At 38.1% G+C, this 22,996-nt stretch overlaps 1 protein-coding gene across 1 annotated transcript; it reads right to left on the reverse strand.

Moving 5' to 3' along the window:
* Positions 1-202: 202 nt before the first annotated feature.
* LOC115414694 (organic cation transporter protein) lies at positions 203-22,971 on the reverse strand. The gene is made up of 10 exons (XM_030127959.1): positions 22,540-22,971; positions 18,997-19,100; positions 16,587-16,741; positions 16,261-16,429; positions 12,752-12,875; positions 10,406-10,512; positions 4,901-5,112; positions 4,704-4,812; positions 855-1,067; positions 203-759 (listed from the first exon to the last, which is right to left on the reverse strand). Exons 1-10 carry the CDS (start codon positions 22,882-22,884, stop codon positions 726-728), a joined length of 1,572 nt encoding a protein of 523 aa, XP_029983819.1. The 5' UTR covers positions 22,885-22,971; the 3' UTR covers positions 203-725.
* Between the last annotated feature and the right edge of the window lie 25 nt (positions 22,972-22,996).

The raw sequence follows: 22,996 nt of genomic DNA on the forward strand, positions 1-22,996 counted from the left end.
TTTTCTATATCCATTTACTTCAATACTTTTTGTGGTTGCTGTTTCAGCTGCTTCTGGAATAAAGGACAACTTGTTTGTCATTTTCAGAAATGTCTTTTTCAAATTTTTCCCATTTTTTCCACTTATTCAGATAATCTTTTAATTGAATCAAAGAAAATAATCAATAGATTAATTGATTACAAAAATAATCGATAGCTGCAGCTCTAATCTCTACCCCATGTCTGATGAAGGGCGAAACGTCACTACTTGTGTTGAATAAAACATTTTTTTGAGGAGCTCACAGGTTGTGCGATTCTTTCATCCCCTGTTTCTTTGGGATCCTGCACACCTTTTAGTGACTGGATGTGCGTGTCATCACCTCTTTTCATTCTTTACAACACTAGTTACCATTAGCGCTGAGGTTAGCTAACGTCACCAAACCACCAGCTCCCAGAACAGAACAGACTCTAACAGAACCTTCAAATAAGTGCATGGAGATCTTACATACAGATGATGCAAATGGAGCTGCATACATACTGTCTTCTGAGTAAAAGAAAGTGTTCCGAACAATATTCCACACTAAATAACAACAACGCTGGCATATAGAAAAGTGAAAAACATTAAAAATAGTGAAAAACTAGGACTTCCACTGGAAGCATAGTTCAAGTGTCCAACCGTTCCATAGAACACTGGGATGGGTGATGCTCATCAGTGCGTCCTGATGCTGCGGTGTCCCTCTGCTGTCCTTAGACCACCGGCTTCACACCTCCATCCTTCACTCTGTTAAAGGGCAGCAGGAAATATTTAAAGAACATGCAGCGTCACATCCTGGTCCACAATCTGACCATGTGCTGTGGAAATGTTAGGGTTCCAACCTGATGGTATATCCTTCCACATCTTCAATGGTATCAGGCAGGGGCTTATGGGCCGTCTCAGGCAGCAGCAGGGTCAGTCCAGAACCCAGCAGGGGGCAAATCCCGCACAGCACCATGGGAGCTTGTGGAGATATCGCCCTCAGGAAATGCATCATGGGAGCCAGGGCACCACCAATACGAGCACACATGGAGCTGATGCCGACCCCGTTTTGTCTTTTATATTAGGATAAAAGTCTGATTACAACAATAATATACAACAATATAACAATAATATAACAATACTAGAAGCACTCGGAGAGCGCAGACCTCTGCCAAGGCTGATCAGTGGCCCCCCCCCGTGGGCCCCCCCACGCCAAGGAGGTTATGTTTTTGCCAGGGTTTGTTTGTTTGTTTGTCTGTCTGTCTGTTTGTCTGTCCGTTAGTGTGCAACATAACTCAAAAAGTTATGGACAGATTTTGATGAAATTTTGTGGTCTGCGCCCCCCCCCGTGGGCCCCCCCACCCCCGAGCACCACCAAAATGTAATCATTTCTTCCTTATCCCATTTCCAACAAACCCTGGAAATTTCATCAAAATCTGTCCATAACTTTTTGAGTTATGTTGCACACTAACAGACAAACAGACAGACAGACAGACAAACAAACAAACCCTAGCAAAAACATAACCTCCTTGGCGGAGGTAAATATACTGAACAAAAATATAAACGCACCACTTTTGTTTTTGCTCCCATTTTTCATGAGCTGAACTCAAAGATCTAAAACTTTTTCTGTGTACACACAAGGTTTATTTCTCTCAAATATTGCTCACAAATCTGTCTAAATTTGTGTTAGTGAACACTTCTTCTTTGCTGAGATAATCCATCCACCTCACAGGTGTGGCATATCAAGATGCTGATTAGACAGCAGGATTTTTGCACAGGTGTGCCTTAGGCTGGCCACAATAAAAGGCCACTCCAAAATGTGCAGTTTTATCACACAGCACAATACCACAGATGTCACAAGTTTTGAGGGAATATGCACTGGTCATGCTGACTTCAGGAATCTCCACCAGAGCTTTTGCCTGTGAACTGAATGTTCATTTCTCTGCCATAAGCCATCTCCAAAGCTGTTTCAGAGAATTCATGAAGAAGACTGTGCGAGGAAAATGGTGGTCACACCAAATACTGACTGGTTTTCTGACCCCCCTGGACCACCCAATACAGTAAAACTGCACATTTTAGAGTGGCCTTTTATTGTGGCCAGCCTAAGTCACACCTGTGCAACAATCCTGCTGTCTAATCAGCATCTTGATATGCCACACCTGTGAGGTGGATGGATTATCTCAGCAAAGGACAAAGGAGAAGTGCTCACTAACACAGATTTAGACAAATTTATGAACAATATTTGAGAGAAATAGGCCTTTTGTGTAAATAGAAAAAGTTTTAGATCTTTGAGTTCAGCTCATGAAAAATGGGAGCAAAAACAAAAGTGGTGCGTTTCTATTTTTGTTCAGTGTATATTGATCTATTCGACAGGTATGTACATATATACACATATATTACACATTAAATGCGACTTCTATCAGTTTTGAGTATGAACTGAATGTGACGCTGAAGTGACCCACGTGTGCAAAAGAGGTCCTGATGTAATACATGACCACACAGACACACACTGTGTTATTGGAAGTAACACTGCTGGGACACAGAATTATGACATTTGTCGCATTTCAATGATGTAAAGGTCGGATAAATGCAACCTGGCTGTTCAGACTGAAGTTGCATTGGAAAATATTAGATACATATCAGATTTAGGACCACATATGAAAGTGGTCTGGGTCAGATTTAGGACCACATATGAAAGTGGTCTGGGTCAGATTTAGGACCACATATGAAAGTGGTCTGGGTCAGATTTAGGACCACATATAAAAGTGGTCTGGGTCAGATTTAGGACCACATATAAAAGTGGTCTGGGTCAGATTTAGGACCACATATAAAAGTGGTCTGGGTCAGATTTAGGACCACATATGAAAGTGGTCTGGGTCAGATTTAGGACCACATATGAAAGTGGTCTGGGTCAGATTTAGGAGCACATATGAAAGTGGTCTGGGTCAGATTTAGGAGCACATATGAAAGTGGTCTGGGTCAGATTTAGGACCACATATAAAAGTGGTCTGGGTCAGATTTAGGACCACATATGAAAGTGGTCTGGGTCAGATTTAGGACCACATATAAAAGTGGTCTGGGTCAGATTTACTACCACATATGAAAGTGGTCTGGGTCAGATTTAAGACCACATATAAAAGTGGTCTGGGTCAGATTTAGGACCACATATGAAAGTGGTCTGGGTCAGATTTAAGACCACATATAAAAGTGGTCTGGGTCAGATTTAAGACCACATATGAAAGTGGTCTGGGTCAGATTCAGGACCACATATGAAAGTGGTCTGGGTCAGATTTAGGACCACAAATGAAAGTGGTATGGGTCAGATTTAAGACCACATATAAAAGTGGTCTGGGTCAGATTTAGGACCACATATGAAAGTGGTCTGGGTCAGATTTAGGACCACATATGAAAGTGGTCTAGGTCAGATTTAGGACCACATATGAAAGTGGTTTGGGCCAGATTCAGGACCACATATGAAAGTGGTCTGGGTCAGATTTAGGACCACAAATGAAAGTGGTATGGGTCAGATTTAGGACCACAAATGAAAGTGGTCTGGGTCAGATTTAGGACCACATACGAAAGTGATCTGGGTCAGATTTAGGACCACATATGAAAGTGGTTTGGGCCAGATTCAGGACCACATATGAAAGTGGTCTGGGTTAGATTTAGGTCCACAAATGAAAGTGGTCTGGGTCAGATTTAGGACCACATATAAAAGTGGTCTGGGTCAGATTTAGGACCACATATGAAAGTGGTCTGGGTCAGATTTAAGACCACATATAAAAGTGGTCTGGGTCAGATTTAGGACCACATATGAAAGTGGTCTGGGTCAGATTTAAGACCACATATAAAAGTGGTCTGGGTCAGATTTAGGACCACATATGAAAGTGGTCTGGGTCAGATTTAAGACCACATATAAAAGTGGTCTGGGTCAGATTTACTACCACATATGAAAGTGGTCTGGGTCAGATTTAGGACCACATATGAAAGTGATCTGGGTCAGATTTAGGACCACACATGAAAGTGATCTGGGTCAGATTTAGGACCACAAATGAAAGTGGTCTGGGTCAGATTTAGGACCACATATGAAAGTGGTCTGGGTCAGATTTAAGACCACATATAAAAGTGGTCTGGGTCAGATTTACTACCACATATGAAAGTGGTCTGGGTCAGATTTAGGACCACATATGAAAGTGATCTGGGTCAGATTTAGGACCACATACGAAAGTGATCTGGGTCAGATTTAGGACCACAAATGAAAGTGGTCTGGGTCAGATTTAGGACCACATATGAAAGTGATCTGGGTCAGATTTAGGACCACATACGAAAGTGATCTGGGTCAGATTTAGGACCACATATGAAAGTGGTCTGGGTCATATTAGTGCTGTTCAAACTGTCTTTAACAGATCAGGTACAGGTCACATATGGGCCAGAAACCCAGATTTGGGCCACATTTGCCTGCAGTCTGAACGCAGCCTTAGTCACCCATGGTGTAAGACAACCTTGCCCCCCCCCCACATGGCACTCAGCTGCATTATGACTTTAAGATATTTAATCACTGGCTTCATTTTGGAGTTGAGCACCTTGACAAAAGCAGAATCCATGAAACACTGAGAATCCTCAAACATGAGAAAGACAGTCACTGGGATATTGTTCTGTCTATTGTGCAAACAGTGCAGAACTGTAGTGTTAAAAAGTGTGAAACTCACCTGATAACAGTGGGAAACACTTCAGCGGAGTAGACATAAATAATAGACAGAGAGGCAGTGATTCCAAACTTCCCCGTCATGGCCAGGACGGTTTTAACAACAGTCAGGTCTAGGGAAGAGTAAATGGACATTAGACGGAGAACGCTGCAGCCAAACCAAACATGTCCACTGTCCTCTAAGTGCATGGGAGTCCATACCATCGGGGATGAAGATGGTGAGGAGGCAGGCCGTCCCGCCCACCGCCAGGAAAGCTGAATGGGAGATCCTACGGGAGCGGTTGAGGGTGAACAGGGTGATGGTTCGAGCGGGCATTTCCACCAGGCCAAAGACCAGCTGGGTCAGAAAAATGTTCATTCCAAAGTCAGAAATGTTGAGGGACAGGCCGTAGTACACAAGCACATTGACGAACCTGAAACAGGGAAAAAAAAAACACATCATGTGGAATCTTTTGTAAGTGTTTTTTACCTTCTGCACACATTACACATGTCCGTGTTTATACCAGACAGCTGAAAACACAAAGAGCAGATGAGCCTCTTAACCTGTGTTTTCTGTGAAAACAACCCCCTCAGACCCAAACGCTCATATTCCCAGAGGGTCCTGAGTCAGCAGGGGGTGATCCACATGAACGAAGTGGAAGAAATAAAGGTTCGTGCACCAAGCCACACTTTTAACCACAACTGTTAAAGCCTTAAGAAGGTGAGTCTCACAAAACAGTTCACAACATCATACACAAACTACAACCCCTACATTACTGGGTCTCAAACCTTTTCTGTTGTCACACACACACACACACACACACACACACACACACACACACACACACACACACACACCAAATTGTAGCAGTGGTTGTTGGAATGTAACTTTTATTAAAACCATTCTTTTTTCATCTCTTTGAATAAGTTGTTGTGTATGACGGGGTATTAAGGCCACATAAGAAAACCAAAACACTTAAGACTATAAGAATAAACACTATGAGAATAAAGTTGTGAAATGTCAAGATAAAATCTATAATTTTACGACAATAAAGTTGAATACAAAAAGAGTCATAATTTTATGAGAATGAAGTTATAATATTATGAGGACAATGTCGTAATTTAAAAACAGCCAGGAAAAATATCAGAATTTATGAAAATAAAGTCGTATCCACTTGTATAATGGAGAACTTATTTCCTATATAACCACCCCCCTGTTAGGGCAGGGGTATAATAACCAGCTGGCCAATTTTTGGAAAGAAGTTAAAAATAGAAGTCTGGCCATTAAACTTTGTAATGCACCTCTACTAGTGGTAAAGAAAATGTGTCGAATTTGAAAAGAATCAAGTGAATGGTCTTTGAGAAATCGCCCTATATGGGGCTATACTATAGAATTTTATCCTCTGTATTTAGCTTTTGTAAGGGAAAATCTGGTATTTTCCTATATTTAATTTACTGATCATGTAGATTTTCATTAAAGCTCAGATTAAAGTTGAGGGTTATTATATCAGACAGAGAGAGAACGGAACAAAAAGTGACTTTTTCAGCAAAATGTCATTAATTGAATGTAAACCCAGTGTGTCCATCCACTGTCATTGATCCAACTCCATGGGTTTTACTGGTGAATCAATGTTGCAGAAGATGACGGTGTTTCCACGGTAACTGCAGAGCCTCTGAACGTCCAAAGTGGTCATATCTGATGACCATGGAAAGATGACAAACTGTAATTTACCTGAGTTATCTTAAACGGCTCATATTTCTCTAAACCCACTTTTCTCAGTCTGTGGTTCATTTCTTTGTGTATTTGGACCCTAATAGTTCATACAGTTTGAATCTGAACCTTCCACGTGCTGCAAAACTTTCTTTATATTCATTTGGGCAAAAACTGAGTGGATTTCTACAACCTGTTTGAATTCCTGGTTAATTTGTTCCGTCTGTAACTAGTTCCGTCTCCACATTTGCTCATATCAGCTCCAGACTTCAGACCAACATTTCTCCAGTATTTCTCCATAATTGTTTGTCAGCAGCAATGGTTGTAGTAAAAACTAAAAATATGTCCAAACTTGGAGCCCATTACCTAAAATGTTCAGTTGTTGGTTGAACAGGACAGAGCAGCACAGCCAACAACCTGGAGGGGGCGGGGCCTGAAGTGGCTCATGTGCATTTAAAGGGCCAGCGCTCCAAACCACCTTTCTGGTGTCATTACTCAGAAATAGGGTTGAAGATGGACCTGTGGAGTTGAATGAATGAAGAATTCAGACCCAAGCAGAGCATTTACAGTTTATGGAGACCACAGGGAAATGTGGGAAAAGGAAGAATTCCATTTTAAAAAGCAAAATATCCCTCCTTTAATGTATTGTTAGGTTTAGTGGCTCGGAAGTTATTAAACATTTTAGATCAGTAGATAATTTTGGTTGCAAGTGGATGTTTGGGAAATGTATTATATTTTATTTTATTTTTGTTTTGTTTTTTTGGTATCAAAGATGAATATTCTAACAGTATCAGTGGCTGCGATGAGCCTATTTTACATTGCACATTCTCACAACAATGAAGCGCAAACTGTACAAACTGTGCAAAAACAGACACAGTGCACATTTTTCATTTTGCTCCAGTAAAATATTTGTCCATTCTCTAAAACTACACTTTTTGTCTTGTCAAGTGAGAAATCACCAGTGGATTTGTTTTGTTGTATGTTCCTAGAATGAGTTTGGGTGCTCCTTCTCTGAAACTCTACTGGTACCGGCGCCATGGCCATGTCCAGGAGGCAGATGCAGACAACATTATCCAAGCCATCACCAGTAATAGGAGCCATAATCCCCTAAAGAAGACCACCTCCTTTCTCACAGCTGGAGAAAAGCTTTAACCGAGCCAAAAGCTAAATCTGGCATATTTCCCACGGCTACCGAGGGTGGATTCTGGGTCTCACATTTCATGACTACTTCACATCACAACTTTCCGGCCTGATCTAATCTTGTCAGACTCCGCTGGGCAGGTGGTCATATTACAGCTCACAGTGACCTAGATATAGCACATGGAGGACGCAAACAAAAGAAAGCAGACGAACACGTGCGGAGATGGACTGAGACATTTGCAGTGGGATACAGGACTGGGGTAGGTGCCAGGGATGGGAATCCCCACCGCTGAGGCCGATTTGATAAGCACCTTGACACGCTACCAGTAATACAATACATTAACGATACAATGAAGCCCCCTGCCGATACGAAATGATGCAATGTAGTAATGATTTGACAACAATTTGACTATCGGCTAAAATTTATTTAGGGGGTCAAATGAGTGGCCATTTTTGTCAAAAAAAAAAACAGTTGTCATAAATGCATAGAACTGTGTTGAAATAATGCTAATCCATTTGTGCACAGACTACTGATATTCTTTGACAGTGGAAGCTCTATTTTCAGAAATACTGGATTTTGAATAGCACGTGTATGTGAAAACTTTTGCTGGTGGACGGACGTGACATTACCTATGATGCTCTGGTCAGTACCAGTACTTTATTAGGAATAAACTTATAGACTTACTATTGCTAATTCTCCTCTTATTCATAAATGTTAGTATTGTGGATCTAAAACAATAACAGCTGACACAAAAACACTAAATGTGTCAGTGGACGGATGTGACATGGTTGTTGTGGATCCCATCATACTGATGCTCTGCAGCCATGTCAGCGTTTACACTAATGATCCCTGTGCAAAAACTAGGATCAGAATTATTTATTGTAGTTTATCATCATACTAAAGAGTAAATAACAGTATAGAATTGTTTCTTTATAAAGATGCTTATTATTAGAAAACTGTTGATTTAAAAAGTGACGTGTGCCATTCTTCATGTATGTATTGGTGGAACATAAGCAGGATGGATCAGCACCATACTCCAGATTGAACCTGTAAAAATAAAACATGTGATATGTAGGAGAGAATCTTGTAAGAAAAATTGGGTAATCTAAAAGAATAGAATATGTGTTTTTAAGGTAAGGTCAGTTAAAATATAACTTGGCCATTTGTGACATGAAAATATAGCATTAATTGTGATGAAATTGGACATTTTTGAGCTGAAAACATAGTTCATATGAGCATCAACATGTAGCAACAGAACTGAAATCCTGTAAATTTGCATAACTTGCATTTACCAACACAAAGTTCCTTTGGGGATTCACTTAGATTGATTTCTTATGCACAAAGACAGAAATAAGACCTCTAAGCAAATTTTAGCCACTTGATACAATGTGATTTGGTTTAATACAATTCAAAACAATTCAACACAATACAAAGAATTTACAAGCTCACATCTGGTTTTGAAACGTCACAATTATTTAGTCTTCTCTCTTTCCCTGTGAAGCATGTATTTAATACTTGACTTTTCTGTAAAGCAAATTAATGAAACTAACTTAAAATGAAGATGCAATTCAGTCTGATACAGACAGATATTCCTAAAAAACCCTAAATCATGAACAAACAAGTAGTGTCAGGCACAACAAACCCCACCCCTCGCACGTATTATAGCTTATTTTGGCATCGATCCAGGGGATGTCATGTCTATGCATGTGCAGATGTCTTATTAACTGCCACTATATATGTGCCAAGTCTGAAGTAAACAGAAACAAATGTGATGTTTTTATAGACATGTGAAATTCTCATAATTAGATTCCTGCTGTTATCTGATAAAGCATATCAGATCTAAAGTGTCATGAGATAACTTCTGTTATGATGTGACACTATATAAATACAATTTGATTGATTGATTGAGATTATGCTATTTACATGATCACTAATAATCTGATAACTCCAGATACTGGATAATGATCGGAGTATCAGTGTGAATGTAAACAGGGTCAGTGTTTTTGGTGATGTCCAACCTGCACTACAACACCCACTCACACCCTGGCTCATGTGTCCCTGAGGTGGACTCCTTGCCACCACCATCTTGTGTTAGTAGTTTTTGTTTCGTTTCTTTTGTTAAGTTACAGTTAATGGTTACATAACACAGTTTAGTTTAAGTATTTTATTTAAACATTCTAATGCGGGTGCACACATATTAGTAATGTTTGAAAAAGGGGCTTGGCTAGCATTTAAGACGGGGGAAGGAACTAATATCACAACACTGGGGGGGGGACGGGACGGGACGGGACGGGACGGGACGGGACACTGTTTGTTTCTTTGTGTTAATTTAGTTTTTTACATTCTTGGTTTAAATCACATTGGTTTCACACAGTTAGTATTTTGTGTCTCATTATGATTATTTGCTTTTTATGTTATTTTGACAGAGTTAATAGTTTGGTTAAATTTCATAGTGTAATGCCCCCCCCCCCCCCCCCCCCCCCCCCGTGTTTGATTTGGGTTAGTCCCTTTCTATTTAAGCCCACCTTGGTTCTTTGTCTGGTCAGATCAGTTTTTGTTCTGTTGCAGGTTGGTTTAGTTGACCTCAGTTGGGCCCATCTTTGTTCATTTTGTTAATCGACATTTTTTGGAGCTTGTGTTAACTTTTTCTAACTTTATTAAATTATCATTTTTCCCAATTTTACCACCTTTGTCCTGGTTCTTCTGTTTGCTCCTGTACAGTCCCTAAGGGCAGATGCTCTGAAAGCGTCAGAGGCCCTATCATCTGACTCTTTATTATGACCCATCAGGATCTTTGTTTAAAGGTTTTTGCAACTAAAGTGGAAAAACAAGAATATGGCCATCCGCACAGATGTGATCTGCTGCTGATACTCACCAGAGATAAAACACAATCAGTGACTGCTTCCTCATTTTAGGGGTTTGCACAAGGTCTATGAATGAATGCTTTCTCTTCACCTCAGTTTTCTCCTCAATTTTGTTGACCTGGTGGAACAGTGAGTGAAGTGACATTAAAGTTCAACAGCTTTGTTTAAGCCAGGGGTCTGCAACCAAAGTTGGATCTTTAGCCTCTCTCTATGGCTCCCCTTGTCAAAAAACATAATGAGCTTTGTGAAATGAACTGAATGAACCATTACTTTTTAACATTGTTATAGGTCTAAATCTATTTGAACACTGTCCATCTGCAAAAATGTGCAGGCTATACACAGAATAAAAAGTTTTTTTGACAGCATATAAACCAAAATGTATGTCACACTACATTATTTTCTTGCCAAATTTTATACAATATACTCAGTTTGCATTTGTTAGTAGAAAGTTGAGCTTTTTATCTATTACATTGTACATGATTAGAAAATTTTACAAATCTTGAATGTTTTCTTTATTGTAGTTGTATAAGTTCATAAATACACCAAATATTGCATTATTGTAGTGGAAATACAAAGTTAAATAACAAACTAATCACAAATAAGCTACAGAAGAACAGCCCCCTCATGGTAAAATGTAGATGTGTTTAAATATTTTTTTAATGGCTCCGCTCACATTTTTTCTTCTTTTTCGAGTCAAAAATGGCTCTTTTGATTGTAAAGCTTGCAGATCCCTGGTTTCAGCAGTTTACATTTGAGGTGATACCAGGTGTGGTGAGGACCAGAAAGAGAGCACATACACTACACCAGTTTTAAAGTCTCTACCTTGGCTTCCTGTGAGCTTCAGGGTTGATTTTAAGATCCTTTTATGGGTTTATAAATCTCTTAATGGTCTTAGTCCTGCTTATTTATCAGATTTGCTTTTATCGTATGAACCCTCAGGTCGTCAGGTAGCGGCCTTTTAATTATCCCCAAAGTTAGAACAAAAACCTACGGTGAGGCATCATTTCATTGTTATGGTCCACATTTATGGAACAGCCTGAAGCCTGAAGACCTGAGGACCACAGAGAGGGTTGACGTTTTTAAAAGAACACTCAAGATCTACCTTTTTAGCCTGGCTTTGAATTCAACTTTATCTCTTTATTACCTCCACCAGGAGGTATTGTGATCACTTTGCTTTGAGTTTGTTTGTTTGTTTATTAGCAACTTTATGGGAAAACTATTCCAACCATCTTTACCAAATCTTCCCCACAGATAGGCCTAGGCCCTGGGACCAACCCATTAAATTTTGGGCCAAGTAGGCCAAAGATCAAGGTCACAGCAAGGTCACAACATCTCCAATTTTCCTATCTCTCATCATTAAACAATTTTCGAAAATTCATAAAACATTCAAAACGACTCCGATTAGCCTCCAATTTGATCCACCCGTAGCTTAGAACAATATCCTGTGACTGACACAAAATTGTCCACATCCACTGTGGAATGTGGACTCTGTGGACATTTACATTTAACATTGAAAATCCCATTTACCACACATTTTTCATTATAACTCAACAAATATTGATTGGAATTTAATATAATTTGACATACATATGAGTGGTACATATGGAACAATAGAAATTAAACAACTGTTTAATTTAAACAGAAATAGTCGATGCACACATGCACACCGTTCGGGGTACTTGGTGGAGGTTTGCGTTCTCTGAACACTTGTTTCTTCTGTATTTACTACAATTATTGTGTATTTATCTATTCATTCCCTTTTATTAATCTGCTTTCTAGCCGGCATATTCTTTTATTTTATTACTTTTATTTTATTTTATTTTATCTTATTTTAAGTTACCTATTTATTTACTTATTGGTTGATTTAAATGGCTTTCTCCTTGTAGTTTTTCTCCTGCCTCTGGTGTTTCCTCACTTATGCTAACATTTCCTCACTCCTGTCCTTTTGTATGAAGGCTGTTCTTATTTTAGTACCTAACACTACAAAGTCTTTCCATATGTGTGTGTGTGTGTGTGTGTGTGTTTTATTGTTATCATTGTGTGAAGCACTTTGTGTTACACTCTGTTTGCATGAAAAGGGCAATATAAATAAAGTTTAATTGATTGATTGATTGATTGATGAATGACAAGTAACAACAAACAAAGAACTGTCTAGGAGTTGATACTGGAGTAATCAGTGTTTTGATGGAATTAGAAATCAGAATGTGTCCACTCCAAAAACCTACTGTTCTACTCATTTTTTCTGACCGTCTAAACCTGTTATGAAAGTTTTGCCATTTCTTATCAATACTTACTCTATATCAGATACAGGATACAGATAGTATGAGGTGAATAATGTTAATTAGATGTAGCATTACCTCCCACATCTCCAGGTCTTTGGTAAGGGGTTTCCCATTCATCCGGGCTGCTTTTCTGATCAGTTCCCATGCTTCCTCTTTCCTGTCATTGGCCATTAACCAGCGAGCCGACTTTGGTAAGAGCCTAGAAATGGACAAACCAACGCTTTAGTTCATTCACTTACAGCCTGTGACTAGTCCACTTACCCGTGACAAACCTTTCACACTGAATATGTGTATTATTGTTATGAAAAGGACAGAGTTTAGTTTTGGTTTTGATATGTGCACTATTACTGCTACGAAAAGGACTGAGTTTACTTTAATGTGAAATGCTGCTGCAAAATGGACTATCTATCCTTGATATCTACAGCAATTTGGTGTTTTGTGTAGGAATTTAGGGTAGGCTGAAGGATGGGGTAAGGGAGGGGGGATTATAAGTTAAACTTCATCGTGCTCCTTTTTGAATGTTGGACTTTCTTTTATCGGCTAAAATTTGCTTAGAGGTCTTATTTCTGTCTTTGTGCATGAGAAATCAATCTAAGTGAATCCCCAAAGGAACTTTGTGTTGGTAAATGCAAGTTATGCAAATTTACAGGATTTCAGTTCTGTTGCTACATGTTGATGCTCATATGAACTATGTTTTCAGCTCAAAAATGTCCAATTTCATCACAATTAATGCTATATTTTCATGTCACAAATGGCCAAGTTCTATTTGAACTGAATTTACCTGAAAAACAAATATTCTATTCTTTTAGATTCCCCAGCTTTTCTTACAAGATTCTCTCCTACATATCACATGTTTTATTTGTACAGGTTCAGTATGGAGTATGGTGCTGATCTATCCTGCTTATGTTACACCAATACATACATTAAGAATGCCACATGTCACTTTTTAAATTAACAGTTTTCTAATAATAAGCATCTTTATAAAGAAATAACAATTCTATATTGTTCTTTCCTCTTTAGTCTGATGATAAACTATACAATAAATAGTTCTGATCCTAGTTTTTGCACAGGGATCATTAGTGTAAACGCTGACATGGCTGCAGAGCATCAGTATGATGGGATCCACAACAACCATGTCACATCTGTCCACTGACACATTCTGTGTTTTTGTGTCAGCTGTTATTGTTTTAGATCCACAATACTAACATTTATGAATAAGAGGAGAATTAGCAATAGTAAGTCTATAAGTTTATTCCTAATAAAGTACTGGTACTGACCAGAGCATCATGGGTAATGTCACATCTGTCCACCAGCAAAAGTTTTCACATACACATGCTATTCAAAATCCAATATTTCTGAAAATATATCTCCACTGTCAAATAATATCAGTAGTCTGTGCACAAATGGATTAGCATTGTTTCAACACAGTTCTATGCATTTCTTACAACTTTTTTTTGACAAAAATGGCCACTCATTTGACCCCCTAAGTACATTTTATCTGTTATATAATCCTTTTGATGCTTGATTTTAATGCAAAGTCGAAACAAACAAACAAACAAACAAACAAGACAAAAAGACCTGTAATCGCAAAAGGTGTGATCACAAACATTAGCCAAAGAAGCACTTATTCAGGATAAAAGTATAGTTGTTATTGTTTCAGAAAATAGTTCCCCACACTCCCCTGGTAGCTGACTCTTGAATACACACTGATGAAGTGAGGAGAGTAAAGTGGGAAATTCATAATGGTTTGGTGTGATGTGTCATAATACCAGTTCTGCTGTTGCAGCTCATATTGGTGGGAATAAAGGAAACTGTTTGATTACAATAAGTGGTGTATATATATAAATATAAATATATATATATATATATATATATATATATATATATATATATATATATATATATATATATATATATATATATATATATATATATATATATGTACACACACACACACATATATATATATATATATATATTTATTTATTTATTTATTTGTTTATTTATATATATATTTACATATATATATATATATATATATATATATATTTATATATATATATATATATTTTTTTTTTTTTTTTTTTTTACATAATAAATTTGTGGATGCCCTTTTGTTGACTTGTGGAGCCCCAGACACCACTCTGTGAACCACTGGGGTAGCAGAGCGTAGAGCGAGACAAACACAGACATGTCTAAGTAGGTCAGTGTAACTCCCTGCACATAAAGGAATTTGCCTTCATTCATATGTTCAACATCTGTTTTCTGTATCAATACTCAAGGAAAAACAGATCCTTTCTTTAAAAGCAATCACACCACCACTAACAGTCTGCGGTTTTTGGTCACTGCTATTGTTTTCTTTAGAATACTTTAATCCCTTTTGTGTCTGGATGTAACGATTAGAGCTGCAACTACTGATTATTCTTGAATTCCAATAAACGAGTATGTGAATGGATGAAAATACTAGTAAAAATGTGACACAGACATGTCTGAAAATGACAAACCACTTGTCCTTTACCAGCTGAAACAACAACCACAAAAAGTATAAAAGGAAAAGGATATAGAAAAAAATATCTATACAGAAATAACAACAATAACAGTATAAAAGTATATATAAAAATATCTATAGATATAAACAACAAACAAGTTAAATGACATCTACAGACAGTATGTCACTACATTAGTGGTTCCCAACCTTTTTTTGCTCGTGACCCCATTTTAACATCATAAATTTCTGGCGACCCCAGACATTCAAAATAGAGACTTTTTTTTTTTCTTTTTTACTAAAATTAATTTGTTTTAGATCATGTAATAGTTTGCTATAATATGTTGTTGTAAATAAATGTTAATTTTAGATGACATTTAGGCTATATAATGAATATTATATAGCTTTATAGGTTGAGATTACTGCACAAAGTGAGAATTTGATTTTCCTTGGTCAGGATATGTAGTCAGTCCAGCTTGGATTTACAAGGCTGACAATTAATACTGAACAAACAAGAACTGAAACTATGAATTATGAAAGAGCTGCAGCATCTGAAACTGACCACAATGAAAATCTGCAAGATAAACAGAACCAGAGTGCTGCAGTTTCAGCTTCAGTTTGTCATGTCTTTTATGTATGTGATTGTCTCTGTCAACTCACCATATATTGTTTATTAGTAAGTTTTTTTTTTGTTTTTTTTTTAATTTTTCTCAATTACAAGAAATTTCAGGCGACCCCATTTGAATTCCAGGCAATCCCACGTGGGGTCCTGACCCCAAGGTTGAAAAACACTGCACTACAGTCTTCAACACATTTGGATCCAACTGACGAACAACTGCACATAGAACTAACATCCAACTGTGTGTTGATCCTGGCGTCATGTGCGTCATAATAAGCGTCCGTGTGAAACACAACCGTGGAACCAATGTTTGGCAGCAGCAAACTTGAGGAAACAAAGCTTCGATTTATGTCAATTGTAAAGCAAATATTTTTTTTTACTCGATTTGAATCGATTAATTGATTGATTGTTTCAGCTCTACTATTGATAATCGGCTACATGACATCAAATCTGGTTAACAGTGTACAGCTCCACTCTCACCAGAAGTAGGAGATGAAGAGGAAACCAGGTGCTGAGATGGCCAGTTGCAGTTTGCGCCAGTCTCTTATGAGGTAAGCGACTCCAGCCAGCATGATGTAGCCGAAGCCAAAGAAGTAGTCTGTGATGATACCAGCGAGCATCCTTTCCTTGGACCCCGTCCATTCTGTGCCTGGACAGTATGAGACATGGACATATTTACACAGAAGCGCTAGGTTGGAAACATATACATGGAGAGCAACAAGTGACAACAGCATGAGTGTCTGATAACTTTCACAAAGTATAGATGGAGTGTTCCAGGTTCTGGGATGTCTTTATGTGGCACTGACCTAAAACGAAAACATTCATTATAACACCAGAGATCGATGTTCCAACCATGAAGCGCAAAGCCGTGTAAATGTAGAAATTAGGTGCGAAGGCAGCACAGACGCCAAACACTACTTGGATGGTAAGGCTGATGAGGACGATGTTCCTGCGCCCATACCTGGAATAACAAATCAAAAACTTTAGAATCTCCAGCAGATACAGTTGGGTTTTGAATCATACATACACATGACACTAAACCATGGATGTCCAACTCATTTTAGTTCAGGGGCCACGTTCAGCCCAATCTGAGCTCAAACAGGCCGAACCAGTTAAATAATAGCATAATATGGACTCTAGAAAAATTTTGTGGAAAATATAAACTGAAAAGTGCCCTCTTTCATTGATAACAAAAATAAATAAATTGGGCATTAATTAATAAATGAACCTTTCATCAACAAAAACTTATCTACTCAAATAAACTCATCTTGAATAATAGAAAATAGAAATGTTCTTAAAATGTTACCAAAGCTTAGACAAGATGATGGACAATAAAACTCAGCATTAATTCTCATTATTTATTTTGTATTCAGTACATGATGACTTATTTACGGTGGCTGACAAGGAACAAACATTGTAACAGCCCAATGCGTCGCAGTTAGAGAAAACAGCTGCAAGTACAGAAACGATGCAAATTCACAAACTCAAACACAGTCTAAACCAGGTACAAAAAGAGGAACGTGGTGCAAATGAAAAAATGCAGAAAAACAAACGCATAATCATCAAATGATCTGCAAATAAAGAAACGATGCAAACCAAGAAAACATCTGCAAACCAAAAACGCTGCAGAACCAGCCAGTCCAACAGAAGTGCTCCAAACCTGTAGGGGGCAGCGTTTATAGACGACAGACTACTGTCAAATAGAATCAAATAAAAGTCACATGACCGCTACGTTGTAACTTCAGTTTGTTCCCACTGTAGTTTGAAACCCTGTCAGTCAGCTGTTCTCTGTCTCTCTCTCTATCCTGTGTGTCTGTGCATTGAGCTGTTCTGCTGACAGCGCCCCCTACAGGTTTGGAGCACTTCCGTTCTACTGACTGGTTATGCAGCATTTTTTGTTTGCAGAAGTTTTCTTGGTTGGAATCATTTCTTTATTTGCAGATCATTTGATGATCATGCATTTGTTTTTGTGTCTTGCGGTGGATTTTAATTTATTGCACCACATTCCTTATTTTGTACCTGTTTAGACTTGTGTTTGAGTTTGTGAAGTTTGCATCGTTTCTGTACTTGCAGCGGTTTTCTCTAACTGAGACGCATTAGGCCATTGCAATGTGTTTGGCCCTTGTCGGCCACTGTACTTATTTAATGTATTTTACCAAAAAGTTTCCAGTACCCCCTGGGCTTCTTCCAAGTAGCCCTGGGGGTATGTGTACCCCACTTTGGGAACCCCTGTTTTAGTGCAAAAAAAAAAGTTTATATTTACAAACTATCCTTTCATAAAAAATGTAAATAACCTGAACATCTACAATCAACCTGAAATTTCTTAAGAAAAATAAGTGCAATTTTAACAATATTATGCCTCACCATATCATTTACACATGTGCATTACAACTTCTACAAATCTACAAAGGCATAAAACATTTAGTAACAGGGATCTGGAACTGAAAAATATTGTATTTAACTTAATGATACAACTTGTCAAGACTCAATGACACCCTTGACTATCAATGTCTCCTGTGTAATTTTTGCACTTTGTAAATTCATTCCATGGGCCGGACTGAACCCTGCAGAGAGCCGGTTTTGACCCTCGGACCATATGTTTGACACCCCAACTTTAACCCATAAAGATCCAAACATCCACAACCATCGACTGATGTAAACAGTTTAATACATGTTGATCCACTAATCCTATCAATACATGTAAATAATTGGTGTAAAATACAGTTTTTCATCTTTTCATGGTCATCAGATATGACCCATGTGGACGTTCAGAGGCTCTGTAGTTACTGCGGAAACCCTGTCATCTTCTACAACTCCGATTCACCAGTAAAACCCATGGAGTTGGATCAATGACAGTGAATGGACACACTGGGTTTATGTTCAGTTTTTGATATCTTTGCTGGAAAAGTCAGTTTTTCTTCAGTTTTCTCTGTTCTGATAAAATAACCCTCAACTTTAATCTGACCTTTTTACAAACATCTACATGATCAGTGAATTAAATATAGGAAAATAGATGATTATCACTGAAAAAATGCAAAATACAGAGAATAATATTACAATAAATGGTGATAAATCACTTAAGAAAGGTTCAATATAGAGAAAAATTCATTTAGGAACTGACATAAAAGTAACACTGGGTGTTTATGGGTTAAACATCGACAGGACCAGAAAGAGGAAACACTGATCATTGCTCTAAAGATGAGTTGTTGAACTTACTTGTCGGCTAAACTCCCAAAAACGACAGCTCCAACAAGAAGGCCAAACATGTAGATGGAGGAGCCAAAGTGGTTCAGACTGGCCCTGTCACAGACCAGGTCCCACTGAAAAGAGTCCACAAAAGCATACACGTTTTCATCATGTTGTGACTTTTTAGTGATCTGCAGACCGTGCCTTTGTTCGTTCTCGGGTGGGCTAAAACTTTGCATGACTTGAAAAATGCTGTGGATATTTATGGTTCCCTGAAGCTGAACCTGTATTTTGTAATCCTCATCTAATCGTTCATTTGGTAAATACACTGTAAGATGACACAAAGTAATGACATGTCGTTAATGTCATTTCAATGTGGCAAAAATGATCATAAATGTAAAATGATCACTGATAAATTATGTTTTCTGAAAACATAATTTGAATATTTAGTATACCTGCTGGTTGATTATTACATTATTATTATACTTTTTACAGTTCTGTTAATATTATGCTCTAAAATATATATCATCATTACTGTAAAAGACACTTTTCTTTTGTCTTTTGGATTTTTCTTGTTTAGAGCATCAAGTGTTTTGATTATTTGTTTTGCTCAATTTTATCCATGCATATTTTGATGATAATCATTTGACATAGAAATTAATAACTGTGTGATAATTGTTGCTGTCAACTGATTTAAACTTTTAAATTTATGAAATTTAATTTAGGAATCTGGATGTGAACCCTGTTCTCTGGTGGTGAAATCTTTTATATACATCCATATGCATCCATTTCTTCTCACACCACCTCTTCATGGTACAAAATGTGAAAATGTAGAGGATCCATTAACCCATAAAGACCCAAACAGCCACCGGTGATCAAAACCATCTACTGATGTAAACTGTTTAATACCTGCAGATCCATTAATTCTATTAATATATGTAAATAATTGGTGTAAAATACAGTTCTTCATCTTTTCATGGTCATCAGATATGACCCATTTGGACGTTCAGAGGCTCCGTAGTTACCGTGGAAACACTATCATCTTCTACAACATTGATTCACCAATAAAACCCATGGAGTTAGATCAATGACAGTGGATGGACACACTTATTTTTAGTTGAGTTATTGATATCTTTGCTGAATAAGTCACTTTTTTCTTCATTTTTTTCTGTTTTTATATAAAAACCCTCAACATTAATCTGAACTTTTTTATGAACAACTACATGATCAGTGAATTAAATACAAGAAAATACATGATTTTCACTGAAAAATATGCAAAATACAGAGGATAATATTGTAATAAATGACAAATCACTTAAGAAAGGCTCAATCTAAAGAAAAATTAATCTGGGAACTGACACACAAGTACCACTGGGTATTTATGGGTTAATTCCATTTCAACCCTGTTTAGTCCATGTCCAAATGGGACAGTTGGTCTGGGACTGCCTTGGTGATCGGTGAAAAAAAAAAAACTGGTTGAAACAACAACCACAAAAAGTATAAGTGAAAGGATATATAAAATATATCTATATAGAAACAACAACAAACAATTCCAATGACATCTAAACAACATGTCACTGCAGTCTTCAACACATTTGGATCCAACTGACGAACAACTGAACATGGAACTAACATACAACTGTGTGTTGATCCTGGTGTCATGTGCTTCACAATAAGCGTCTGTGTGAAACACAACAGTGGAACCAATGTTTAGCAGCAGCAAAATTAAGAAAATGAAGCTTCAATTTAGGTCATTTGTAAAGCGAATATTTTTTTAAAAATAGATTTCAGTTGATTAATTGATTCATGTTTAGCAGCAGCGAAATTAAGAAAATGAAGCTTTGATTCAGGAAAACTGTAACTGAATAAGTTTTTAACCCTTTAAACCGGGGTTTTTCAACCTTGGGGTCAGGACCCCATGTGGGGTCGCCTGGAATTAAAATGGGGTTGCCTGAAACTTTTAGAAATTGAAAAAAAAAAAAAAAATAAACCCAGAAAACTTACTAATAAAAAAAAGGTATGGTGAGTTGAGAGGGACAATCATAATACATAAAAGACATGACAAACTCTGAAGCTGAAAGTGAAACACTGTGGTTCTGTTTATCTTTCAAATGTTCATTGTGGTCGGTTTCAGATGCTGCAGCGCTTTCATAATTCATAGTTTGAGTTCTTGTTTGTTCAGTATTAATTGTCAGCCTTGTAAATCCAAGCTGGACTGACTGTACATATCCTGACCAAGGAAGATTAAATTCTTCACTTTGTGCAGTAATCTACACCTGGCTTTTCTGTCTTTGTCCATAATAATATACATTATATAGACTAAATGTCATCTAAAATTAACATTTGTTTGCAACATAGTACAGCAAACTATTACATGATCAAAAACAAATTAATTTTAGCAAAAAAAAAATGTCTGGGGTTGCCAGAAATTTGTGATGTTAAAATGGGGTCATGAGCCAAAAAAGGCTGGGAACCACTGCTTTAAAGCCTATGCCTAAAATTGTTGATCTTTTTTTTTTCTTTCTTATTTTGACTATAAAAAGGTTAGATAAATATTAAAATTAAATATGCTGTGAGTGAGTCCTTCTGACCATTTTTCCAGAGCATTTAGAACTTTCAAAATCTAGCAGTCACTTACAATTTACTGCATGTTATAATTCTGCTCAAACAGCTTCTTCTCCAGCTTCTAGTACAGGAGTGAGTGAAATTACTGTAACTACCCAATCAAGTCTATAAAGCACTAGCCTGGCCAGCCTGGTTAAGTTTCTGTGACAAAAGCATCAGGTCCATCTTATCTGTGATTGGTTTACAGGGCACCTGTTAGTCCCGCCTTCATATTTGGATTCAAGCCCTGCGATTCTAGGCGGATTTTTCATTGAGAAAGACAGATGGCTGGCCTGGCTAACAAAGCACAACATCTCAGGTTTCAGAAATCATAGGAATTTTTCCAGTTGCCCAAAAAGTGAAAGAGTTACAGCCATCCAAACTGCATATGCACAGGGAGTGTCAGGGGTGACATGTCAGCTTTGAAAGAGTTAATCGATTCAAGTCGATTAATCCAAGAATTGTTCCAGTTGTACTTGTACAACCCACACCCAGACTGTTTTCGTCATGAAACTACTGTGGACAATGTGATGTGTTGCTCTACAGAGCTTTGAATGTATAGTTGACACATATATAGTCTAGTGTTACAGATCCACAGAGTGGGAGTGTCCAACTTCCACAGTTATTTAAATGTGCGTGACACCAGACCACTGCCACTTACATACATGTGTCCCACGTGACATCATTTTGGTCACATAACTACTTCCTTTTGGCTCTCTTTCAGAGTTACAAAACCTGGCAGAGGGGCAGTGTGTGAGAAAGCAGGAGGATGCCTGAACAGCGGGAGTCCAACCCTCGCCCAGTTTAACCTAGTCTCACATATCACCACTGGAGCCCACTGTAGTAAGGCTGCTAAAGCTCTCCACATTCCTCAGCTGCACTGCACTCCTGATGCTGCACATATCGGCTAAAAACAGTATTTACACCAGAACCGAACCTCTACTTCAAGCCTGTGTGGATTTGAATTACCTCTGTTACAATGGTGCTGTGGAAGGTCTCGGTGCTGTACTCCCAGCCCCCCTGGCAGCTTCCAGGAGGGACTCCATGGCCAGGACCGGCAGCAGCGCTGTGGTTCAGTGGGATCCCACAGGAGAGCTCAGGGTCAGCATCAGTGGAGGACAGGAGGCTCAGGTTCAGGTTCAGGTCTGCAGGTCTGACTGTAGAGCGGCACAGGTGAGGAGGAACAGCCCCAGTGAAGACAGACACCAGCATGTGGAAGGCCAGGAAGATCTGAGGGAGACAAATCCACACATACAACACTTTCTGGAACTTTCCAAAGCCTCCAACCAGGCTGAGAATTTCATCAAAATGCATCCTGTTGGTCTGTGTGAAGGTAAAGTAAACGTAGAAATGTGCAGTGAAAAAAACAAACTGGAGCTGCTAAAGATGCTCAAAGTGAGAGAGTTGGTGTGGGCGAAACCACATC

The sequence above is a fragment of the Sphaeramia orbicularis genome, chromosome 24, assembly GCF_902148855.1.
Source record: "Sphaeramia orbicularis chromosome 24, fSphaOr1.1, whole genome shotgun sequence".
NCBI classification, from domain to species: domain Eukaryota; kingdom Metazoa; phylum Chordata; class Actinopteri; order Kurtiformes; family Apogonidae; genus Sphaeramia; species Sphaeramia orbicularis.